General features: G+C 41.5%; 1 protein-coding gene across 1 annotated transcript; it reads left to right on the top strand.

Annotated features, from left to right (window-relative positions):
* Positions 1-9,851: 9,851 nt before the first annotated feature.
* On the top strand, positions 9,852-10,778 carry LOC118835468 (40S ribosomal protein S2-like). The gene has a single exon (XM_036742656.1). It carries the CDS (start codon positions 9,869-9,871, stop codon positions 10,748-10,750), a length of 882 nt encoding a protein of 293 aa, XP_036598551.1. The 5' UTR covers positions 9,852-9,868; the 3' UTR covers positions 10,751-10,778.
* The last annotated feature ends 1,257 nt before the right edge of the window (positions 10,779-12,035 follow it).

The following is a 12,035-nucleotide window of genomic DNA, read 5'->3' as shown; positions in this document are numbered from 1 at the left end:
GCCTGCTAACTTTCAAGCTTGTATTATGTAATTGGTACAAGTATTTTCAGCCCCAATTTGTTGTTGTTATTCAGTCATTCAGTCATATCCAACTCTTTGTGACCCCATGGACCATATTGTTGTAACGGCAAGCAAGATAGGACTTTCTGCTGTTTTTTTCTTTTAGAGTGCTTCTCAGCAGGTCTTACCTTTGTTTCAATCAAGAGTGTTTGATTGAATCAGGAGTCTTTGATGACCTGTTTAAGTAAAGGGAAGGCCTAGGTCACATGGGTTTGAGTCACATGATTGTGATGCCCTCTGACCCTGAAGAAGTATACATACACTCTGAGGTTAGCATTTTGCTTGGGGCTCACTCATTGGAAGAGTGTTCATGTGATTTAGACAGATGATTCTCTGGGTAGCCATTAAGGAGCCCCACAGCTTTGAAAACCCAGATGTTCGCACCTCTCTCTGGTAACTGTGTATGTATAGCTTTGATGAGACAGCTAGAAGCCATCTGTTGATTTGTGTTATTTTGCTTTGTTTATATTTTCTCTGCTTATAATTTCTATTTGCTCTGAAGTTCAGGGTACTGACTTTTTCCCCTGAACTAAGTGAATGATATATGTATGTTTGATTAAAGTGAGATTGTAATCCCCTTAAAGTTGATTTCCTTAGAAAAGCAGATCAAAGAACCTGTGCTGGCCGCCCTCCTGTGTGCTGGTATTATTGGTCATACTTCAGTCACAGTAGCTGCAAGCAGCATTGTTGTTACAATTGTCCATGGAGTTTTCTTGGCAAAGATACTGGAGTGGTTTGCATTTCCTTCTTCACTGGATTAAGGTAAAGATTAAGTGACTCACCCAGGGTCACACAACTAGTAGGTGTCTGAGGACAGATTTGTTCTCAGGTCTTCCTGACTCTAGGCCCAGCACTCTGTCTAGCCACCTAGCTGCCTTAGTTTACATGTGAGGAAACTGACATTCAGGAAGGGTGCAGTCAATTTCCCAAGGACACAGAGCAAGCAGGTATGGGTTCTAGGATTCAACCTAGATCTTCTGACTCTGTCTTGCATTCTTTCTACTACCTTCTAAGTCTTCTGGCTCTCTCTTCAGATCAGGTTCCCTCCTAATGACACAGCTTTCCTGGTCAGCCTTTCTAGCACTAATCGCACTTTCCCTCATTATTCCTGACTTACTGGTCAAAGTGGGGGAAGTAGAATATTCCTTGCTCCTCATGGCTACTTTTAAGTTTTATTTCTAACATAATGATTTGGGAGCTTCTCTTTTGAGGTTCACTAAATTCATAACTCTCACCCAATCAAAATTCTATTGTCTGCCAAACTCCTGGACACTCCCATTCTTTCCTCAATGAGTTCAGTGTCTGGCTTTCCTCTTCAACTCTCATCCTCATAGGGGCATTCAACAGATAGAGATAGAGATAAAGATAGAGATCTCTAAACTCCCTCAAATGTCCTAATCTCAGAGTTCCCCAATTTACTCATTTCACATGACTTATTTTTCCACCCACCTCAGCCACATATAACCATGATACTTTTGATCTTGTCATCACCCACAAATGCACCACTTCCCTGTTCACGAACTCTGAAATTCCCTTATCTGGTCATATATTTTGCTATTCTACCTCTCCCTCTGCCTTGGCCTCATCATAACCTCCTTCACCTTTCCCCCAGGCCATTGCCTCTGCATAGTTAGACTCTTTTCCCTTCCCCATGTTGACTCCTTGGTGAATTAGTCCAACTCTATACTGTTCTCTTCTCTCAAGTCCTTGTCCTCTTATCCTATAACCAGTCTTCCTCTGTGAAGCTTCAGCCTCAGATCACTCTCACTCATTGCCTTTTCTCCTATTCACATGCTGATGAACAAAGCTGGAGAAGATCCTGAAACTGTACTGACTGGGCCTGTTGCAAACTGATGTAACATAATCTCAACAAGGTACTTACTGCCATAAAGCAGTCCTTTTTACTCCTTTCTAATCAATTCATCATTCCACTCACCACAGCAACTTTTCCAAACCTTTTCATCCCTCCCCTAAATTTTCCATTGCTCTCCCTTCCCCTCTTCTCTTAGCTGAGAATCTTGCCTCACACTTCCTTGAAAACATGAGGCCATTTGTCAAGAGCACCTTCTTTTCATCTTCTTGTCTTACATCACCCAGATGCCTTCTGCCACTATCCTCTCTCACCCCTCTCCCTCATGAAGAGGTCATCCTTCTCCTCACCAAGGCAAACCCCCCTACATGTGCAAACAATTCCATCCCATCTGCTCCAGCAGCCTCTATCATCCCTACTCTCTCACTTATCTTCAGTCTCTGCCTATTGATTTGTTGCTTTTCTACTGCCAAAAATATGTTCATCTCCCCTATCCTCCAAAAAAAACCCTTTATTAAAAAAAACATTTATCCCTACTAGCCATTGCCTCATATCTCTTCTCCATTTTGTGGCTAAACTCCTTGAGAAATTCATCTCTCACTCTCTTATTAAGTCTTCACATTGTGGCTTCCAACCTTTCTAAATCAACTGTAATTGCTCTTTCCAAAGTTACCAATGATCTCTGGATGAGCCAGTATGATGGACTTTTTTAGTCCTCATTCTTCTTGAACTCTCTGCAGCCTTTGATACTGTCAGATCACCCTCTTCTCCATGATGTTCTCTTCTCTCCAGGTTTTCATGACATTTCTATTCCCCTACCAATCTAACCATTCCTCAGTCTCCTCTGTTGAACCTTTGTCCAGGTCATGCCCACTATAGCGAGTGTCCCCCTCCAGAACCCTTCTCTCTTCTCTTATACCATTTCACTTTGTGATCTCCTCAACTCCCATGAATGCAATTGTCATATCTATGTTGACAATGCTCAGGTCTACTTATCTAGCTTTAATTTCTTTTCTAACCTCCAGACTCCCATCTCCAATTGCCTATAGGACATCTTGAACTGATCTCCTACATCTTAAACTCAATATGCCCAAAGCTATTGGACATGAACTCATCATCTCCTCCTCCTCCTAAAGTCCTCTGCTCTTCCTAATTTTCCTATTACTGTGGAAGGCATCACTATCCTCACAGTCACCCAGGCTCACAACATAAATGTCATCCTTGACTCCTTACTCTCTCTTACCCCACACCATAACCTATTGCCAAGTTCCGCAGATTCTACCTTCATACTATCTCTTGCATATGCTTCCATCTCTCCTCTGTCACTGCCATTATCCTAGTGCAGAACTTTATCATGTCTGGACTATTGCCATCAGCTGCTGATTGGTCTCTCTTCCTAAATCTCTCCCCATTCCAGTCCATTCATCTGTCAAATCAATCTTCTTAAGGGGCAGATCTAACTATATCCACCTCCACTCTACCCTTCAATAAACTGCAGGATTAAATATAAATTAAATATAAAATCCTCTGTTTCACATTCAATGCCCTTTACAATCTAGCCTCTTCCTACTTTTCTGGTCTTTTTACACTTCTTTTCCCCAATCCCCCTCTCCATGTATTCTGTTGATCCAGTCAAACTGTCCTCCTGGCTGTTTCAGGCACAAGATATTCCATCTCCTGACCTCAGGCATTTTCTCTGACTGTCCTCCATGCCTGGAATTCTCTCCCTCCTCATTTCTACTTTCTGGTTTCCCCATCTTCCTTCAAATCTCAGCAAAAATCTCATCTTCTGCAAGAAACTTTTTCTGGTCTCCTTAATGATAGTACCATCAGTCTGTTGATTCTCTCCAATTCAACCTGTCTATACCATATTTGTACATAGTAATTTCCATGCTGTATCCCTCCATTAGATTGTAAGCTCCTTGACAGCAAGGATTGTCTTTGCCCTTTTTTGTATTTCCTGTGCTTAGCCCAGTGCCTGGCACATAATAGGTGCTTAACACAGGTTTGTTGACTGACTGAAGACCCTTTGATTAAGTGTACAGTCTACAAGGGGAAAACAAAGTGTTCACATATAAGTAAATACAAAGTAATTGCACAGTGCTTCAGGAGAGAGGGATCCCTAACAACTGGGAGGGTCTGAAAAGGCCTCTTATTACTGGAAGATGGGCTCTAAGGTCTCCTGAAGTCCTGAAAATTCTGCTTCTAAGAATCAAACATAGAAAGGATAGACTTTCATTTGGCAAGGTCAAGACCTGATTTTGGATTCCAACTCAGATGGTTGTTTACTGTGTGACTCTGGGCCTCAGTTTCCACTTAGGGTTTATGTAAAATGCTTTGCAAACATTAAAGTGCCATCCTGATGTATTATTATTTTTATGAGCCTCCAAATAAATCAAGCCTTGGGAGACAGCTCTACTAGAGGCACTAGTTTCAAGTAGTATCGGGTACTTTTACATATATATCTCGACCTCATGACTATCTTTGTTTCAGTCTCAAAAAGTTGCTTTACCTTACAAAAGAATTTCCAGGAACAATCCAACTCTACATTTTCAGTGATGGTCATTTCCATCAAGTACTACAAATGATTAGACTGATAGGCCTCATCATGATGTGCAAATTCCAAAGGAATTAATCCTGAAAGACTGAAATAAAAGCTCTATCTGGGTATTACTTGGAGTTTCATGGTTAAATAGGAAGCAGGAATCTTTTTTGGCTCAGTGGCACTTTTTCAAAGAAGTTTAATTGAAGTCTGAAATGTTGCATAAATGGAAGATATAAGTTTTAATTGAAAAATAATTATAACCACTTAATCATTTTTAAATGAGGGCTGTAATTGCAGTCAGTGTACAATAGCCAAATACAGACACTTAGATTCCTGCAATAAAGCAGGGATGGTACAGCTTGATTTGCTAATAGCACTTCCACTTCTCCTCCCTTTTGTCTCAAAGATTAATTCAGGCAAGGGCTATTAGTGCTGTTAATTGGTTCTGCAATTTAGACCTTGTGCTTGTGAATGAATGACTGATGCGGACGATCAGCCAATAAATGTGAGCACTTTGTCAATGCTTCTCATTGTCCAGTTGGGCATTACTCCCCTTTCTTTCCCCTAGCCACCCATCTTCTTCTGCCCCTTGGAGAATAAAAAGCCCAAAGCCTTTGCCAGAGGAGAAAAATTCAGCTGGCCTTTGATAGGTCAACGAGATGTCTTTGAAATGTTGCTAACTTAATGAATCTAGTGGTTATTCACCTATTCTTCCCTCATCCAGAAAGAAAGAAAAGAGGAATAAATTCTTTTCTTGAACAATCTGCACACTCTGTCATGGGCCCATGAAGGAAAAGTAGGCCCAGTGGTTATGAAGCTTGGCAAACACGACGAACCAACGGTAACATTACCTTGAAGATAAATATACTCCAGAGCTTTGGGAGAAAGCCTTCTTTAATTGTATCTATCTTCTTCTTGGCAATTTCTAGACACCTCCCCCCTTCCCCCCCCCCAGCCTTCCTCAGGAGGATTTGAGGAGTTAGTATCTCAATTTTGAGACTATACAGATTATATCTTTCCCTAAGGACCTCTTAAACAATTGTAGGTTGAATTAGCTTCAAAGAGGAGTCCTGATTGAAGAATCCTCCTCCTTGGACTAGGTGACAGCTATCATTAGTGAAGGCTTTCCTGGATTTTACAATCCCCATGTAATGTCTTTCGTCCAGGAGAAATTCTCCTTTTTCTCTATCCACAGGCTTCTGAAACTCTCCATTCAGCAAATGCTCGTAGACACGACCATAACACTGAAATTTTTGAAAGAAAAACTTGGATCATTGATATGCCTGGTATTTTCAGTGTCAAGGGCATCCTTGGCCCAGGGGAAAGGGGAAGGAGTGTGGAGCAATCCAAAATGGAGATGAGCAAAGTGCTGAGAGTGGTTTAGGTGACAAAGATTCTTAACCCAGGATTGGTCAGCTTTTTTTTCCTAAAAATTTTGATAATTGTATTTCAGTATAATTGTTTTCCTTGGTAATACTGTGTATTTTGTTTTATGCATTTAAAAATATTTTTCTTAAGAGGGTTCCATAAGCCTTGCCAGACCACAGAGGGGTCCATGACACAAAAAAGGTTAAAAATGCCAACTTAGAAGTATAATAGAACCCTAAGTTATATGGAAGATACAGTCCTGAAAACTATCACACAACTTTAAATTGTAATTGGAAGAATTAAATCTATCAATAGTTAGAGGATGGAAATGTATGACCAAAATGTGACATACTCAAATTTTCTGTGATCTCCCTGATTTGGAAGTTCCCTCCACTGATGCAGATTGCAGTACATCCACATGTACCAGTCTGGTACAACACTTGTCCACGTCCTTCCATAAATTTGACACAGGGGCACTGGAGGGAAGTTTTTCTTGTTTTCTAATTATATCACAAGGGTGTCTGTAAAGCACTGTGGCTGTCCATATGCCATCCCTCCTCCTCAGCATGAGACCAGCCTATCTTTCTCTTCTATCAAACAATTCCATAGTGACACCTTTTACTCCTATTCTTCAGAGCCCCTCCTTGGTTATTTGTTACAGACTGCTTGCATTCACAATGTACCTCTCCACTTGCCTTTGTGTGATATTTACTTTGAATTCTTCAGAGATTGGTTATAACCCGTGTCTCACTAACATGCAACTTTATTCCATGTTTAGGCAATAAGAAATGATAACCTGAACTGAGGTCACAGCATCATGGCAGGGAAATGGAATGGTAGAGAGATGAGTGGCTTCGTGACTGTAGCATCTATAGGACTTAGCAAATGATCATATGTGGACATGTGAGGGAGAGGAGAGTCAGAGCTGACTCAGTTTTGAGAGAAATAGGAATAGGATTGTAGAGGATTTCACAATATTGGCATGAATTTAGCTCTTTTTCTGGAATCACACCTGTCACTGAGAATGCGAGGATTACTTAAAGAGTCTTTCTGTCGGGGCAGCTAGGTGACGCAGTGACGCACTGGCCCGGGAGTCAGGAGGACCTGAGTTCAAATCAGGCCTCAGACACATGACACACTTACTAGCTGTGTGACCTGGGGCAAGTCATTTAACCCCAATTGCCCTGCCTTCACCCCTCCAGAAAAAAGTCTTTCTGTCAACAACCTGAATTCCCGTCCAAGATTTCACAGACTTCATTCCTAGGGGACTTTAACCAAAACAACCCCTGCCCTTCTCCAAAGGGCACATAAATAAAGAGGACTGATATAGTAAGCAATTTGGTACTATAGAATGAATGATTATTAAATTTGGAATCAGAGGATGTGGGTAGACAGCCCTCCTTTGCCACACACTACCTATATGACCTTGTGCAAGTCATGGCATCCTTCTGGGCCTCAGTTTCCTCATCTGTAAATGAGGGGATTAGATGAGATGGCATCTGACCTATATTCCAACTCTAAATCTATTTTCTTTTCTATTCTCCTCTGATGTTTTTGACAATGTGACCTTTTTCATTTATGTTACATTACCATTTGAAATTTCCTCTATGGCATGTACCTTTATCATAAAGGACAAAAGATGACCCAAGCTGTGGGGACATTTAAGAGACTATGGCTTTACAATACTTACAAGTCTTCGTAGCATTTCACAGTCTTACATCTTCATTTAGGGACCATACCAGCCCACAGTAACTTGTAACCCTTAATTCCTGCTACCTAACATCTTCAAGGTTTCCTTCCTCTATGAATCACTCCCAATGTCTTATTTCAATACGATGTTTATAAGTATCCCTGAAGTTATTCTCTTAAAAAGACAGGTTGCCATAGGAGACAGCAGGTGAGTGCAGTCAGGAAGATCTAAGTTCAAATCCTACCTCTGACACTCATAAGCTATATAATTTTTGACAAGTTACAACTTCTCTCAGCTTCGGTTTTTCCCTCATCTGTAAAATTGGGTTAATAATAGCATGTACCTCATGATTTTCTTGTGAGCATCAAATGAGAAGATATGTATAATGAGCTTTGTGAACCCGATAAGGGCTATATACATAGGGTTAGCCATTACTATTAATAAGTATAGTTTGTTAACCACTCCCATAGGATTCCTCTTAACATATATGAGATTACTGTTTTCTAAGTTTAACTTGCAGGGACTCTTTCCCCTAGGGGCTATGCAGGAGTTATCCTAGAGACCAGGAACTCATTTAAAAAATGATGATAATTGTATTTTAACTTAATCAATTTCCTTTGTAAGCCTATGTATTTTCTTTTGTACATGTGTGATAGGATCATTACCTACTAGGGATCCTCCCTTTACAAGGTAGATTAAGCTAGTTTTTCCCTGAAAGACAACAAAGCTGTCCACGAGAAGTGATTGGCCAACGGCCCAAGACTCAAGCTGTGTCTCCTTTGACACTGGTTCCTTACAGCCTTTGACCATATTGATGTAGTTTCCTGGTCACTAAAGGGCAGGAAACAAGGCTGTTCACAGGGCTCTTCAGATTTGGCAGACATCCTGAGACCTCTTGAGTTACCACATCATGCCCTGCTGACCAGGTAAGTTTCTACACGGAGAAGAGGGCTCCCCCTCCCCTGTCTACCCAAGCTAAGTGCTGGGGTATCTTCATTGAATATCCTTTCTACTCAATGGCTAAGTAAACTTTGTTAACCATTGAATTACCCACAGGTACCTCATTTCATCCCAACACTGAATCTAAACTAACAAGGGTCACCCATTAGGCCCATTCTAGACAACATTTAAAAACATTACTCTCAGAAGGTATGGATGGGCTTCACCAGATTGCCAAAGGGGTCCATAACACACCAAAATGTTTAAGAACCCCTGCCTCTAGAGAATCTCTCCTGTCTCTGAGACAGGAGAGATCTCTCATGTCATTTCACACCCAGCTGTATCCCTTTGGACTTCATCATGCCACCAGGAACCTCTCGATCATGCAAGATCATGTCAGCCTTGTTATTCACACCTTGTCCTACCTTCTGCCCCGGGACCTTTCCTGCATTTAAGACAGGTGCTTAGGCCAGCCCTCTTTTCATTCCCACACCTTGTATGTGCCAGGCACTGCGCTAAACACTTTACAAATATTATCCCTTTCGATCTTCACAACAACCTTGGGAAGTGGGTAATCTTACTATTCCCATTTTGCAGCTGAAGAAACTGAGACAGGTAGATATCAAGTGAGTTGTCCAGGGTCACACAGCTGGTCAATGTCTGAGGTCAAATTTGAACTCAGGTCTTCCTGACTCCAGGATAGAGCGCTTTCTTATGCTCTGTTCACTATGCCACCTGAGTGCAGAAAACCCTTAGGATATTATTTCAGTGTTGATTCCAGGTATCTCCTGTGAAAACTGTGATACAGGTATTCATCCTCAGTAAGAACAAGAGGGGATAGGCCACCCACACCCATACCCAGTCAATACTCCCTTGGCATAACGGACAATCCCTAACCTTTCAGTCTCCAGTCCCCAGGCAGGAGGGAGAGGAGGAGAGAGGCAGCAGAGAGATGGAGCAGTGAGGACAGACAAGCCTCTAGGTGGGATACACAATAGCAATGGGACTTTGGTGATGACAACCCAAGGCCTATAAAGGGAGCCAAGACAGCCACATAGTTACTCCATCACAGGGAGGAAGCACCCCTAAATACTGGCATTCTTAGCAAAATTCTAATCACCACATCCTAGTTTGGAAAATAAACAACAAAGGAAAAAGACCTGAAGAGTTTCTAAAATACCTTTACCACTTAGAGGTATCTTATCATTTCTTTTCATTTTTTTTTTATTGTCTCTTCTGGGTTTTTTTTTTAATTTCTTTCTAACAGTCCAGGAAAGCAGAAGACTAAGCAGAGGAATAGACATAAGAATCATAGAATTTTAAAACTAGAGAGATTGTAGAGATCATCTAATCCAATTTTCTCATGTTATAGATGAGAAAACTGAGAACCAGAGAGCATAAGAGACTTGTCACATAGAAAATAGAGAAAGATGCTTCTACTTCTAGTGAACACCAAATGGCGGACGACGCCGGTGCTGCAGGAGGTGCGGGAGGCCCCGGGGGCCCCGGAGTCGGAGGTCGGGGTGGCTTCCGCGGTGGCTTCGGCAGTGGGGGCCGAGGTCGAGGCCGGGGCCGTGGCCGAGGCCGGGGCCGCGGCCGCGGAGCCCGGGGAGGAAAGGCCGAAGACAAGGAGTGGGTTCCTGTCACCAAGCTGGGCCGCCTAGTTAAGGACATGAAGATCAGGTCTTTGGAAGAGATCTATCTTTTCTCGCTCCCGATCAAGGAGTCTGAGATCATAGATTTCTTCCTGGGATCTTCATTGAAGGATGAGGTTCTGAAGATCATGCCTGTCCAGAAACAAACTAGAGCTGGACAGCGTACTAGGTTCAAGGCTTTTGTGGCCATCGGTGACTACAATGGCCATGTTGGTCTGGGTGTCAAGTGCTCCAAGGAAGTGGCCACAGCTATTCCTGGTGCTATCATTCTGGCCAAGCTGTCCATTGTTCCTGTGAGACGTGGCTACTGGGGGAACAAGATTGGCAAGCCTCACACAGTGCCCTGCAAGGTCACTGGGCGATGTGGATCGGTTCTGGTGCGCCTGATCCCCGCTCCTAGAGGTACTGGCATTGTCTCAGCTCCTGTGCCTAAGAAACTCCTGATGATGGCTGGAATTGATGACTGCTATACTTCTGCAAGAGGCTGTACTGCCACTCTGGGCAACTTTGCTAAAGCTACCTTTGATGCCATCTCCAAAACATACAGCTATCTAACCCCAGACCTGTGGAAGGAGACTGTGTTCACTAAGTCTCCCTATCAGGAATTCACCGACCATCTTGTGAAGACTCACACTCGAGTGTCTGTCCAGAGGACCCAGGCAGCTGCTGTGGCAACCACATAGATGTTTTTAATAAACAAATTGAACTATGCCCGCTAAAAAAAAAAAAAAAAAATAGAGAAAGATGACAAAGAAAGTGGAAATGTTTTAGTAAACCAGATAGAGATCATGGAAGGAAATATAAAGAGAGATTTAAAACTAGATATGTGTAGATGTATCTCAGTAGTTGCGAAATCAGTTCTCTGACTTAGGACGTCCTTAACAAAAGACGTTAAATTTAGATTGGTAGTACATTGCATTTTTAACATTGAAGTACTGGCTCCCTCTTGTGGCCACTGACTCAGGTTTCAATATCTGCACTGCTGCCAAGAGAATGATTAATATATGATGAAAGTTGTATAGGAATGAACATATCACATGGTTAGATTCTAGGTCCAAGATTACCAAGTGGTTCTCTTCACTTCTATATCAACAGTATGAAAACTCCCAAATTAATGAAAAGAAAAACAATCAATTGCCATTTATTAAGTACCAAATTCGGTCATAGTAATTCCCAGAGAAAATTAAAATATCAAGTTGGAAAATCTGGGCTCTTGGTCCCCAAGTTCTATTCTCTACCTTGGCCTTTGCTTAAATAGGGACCTTGCTTAAAACAGCTGGAAACAATCTGCTGGCAAAAAGGGTTAATTAATTACAAAAGATCCTCCTCAACCATTACAGTCCCCACAACTACCCAAGACCCCACTGGAGGGTATTAATGTTCACTTTTTAAAAGAAATAGTATTTTATTATTTTATTAAATATTTCCCAGTTACAAGTAAAAAAAAATTAACATTCTTTTTTTAAAAAAATTCTAAGTTCCAAATTCTCTCCCTCCCTCACTCCTCTCTCCTTGAGAAGGCAAACAATTTGATAATGTGAAGTCATGCAAAACACATTCCATGTTAACAATGTTGCAAAAGAAAACACAGACCAAAAGTAAGAAAGATAAAGTTTAAAAAATGCTTCAATCTGCCTTCAGACTCCATCAGTTCTTTCTCTGAAGGTGGATAGCACTTTTCATCATGGGTTCTTTAATATTATCTTGGGTTGTTTGGAATCAAGTAGCTAAGTCTTTCACAGTTGATCATCCTTACAACGTTGCTGTTATTGTGTACCATGTTCTCCTGGTTCTAAGCACTTCACTTTGTGTCAGTTCATATAAGTCTTACCAAATGTTTTTTAAACCATTCTCTTCATCACTTCTCATAGTATAATAGTATTCCATCAAAATCATAAATTACAACTTTTTTTTAGCTATTCCTCAATTAATGGGCACCCCCTAAATTTCCAATTCTTTGCCACTTCA

This window comes from Trichosurus vulpecula, chromosome 2, assembly GCF_011100635.1.
Source record: "Trichosurus vulpecula isolate mTriVul1 chromosome 2, mTriVul1.pri, whole genome shotgun sequence".
Taxonomy (NCBI): domain Eukaryota; kingdom Metazoa; phylum Chordata; class Mammalia; order Diprotodontia; family Phalangeridae; genus Trichosurus; species Trichosurus vulpecula.
Note: the sequence above shows the minus strand (reverse complement) of the source record. Positions and strands in the feature narration are given on the sequence as shown.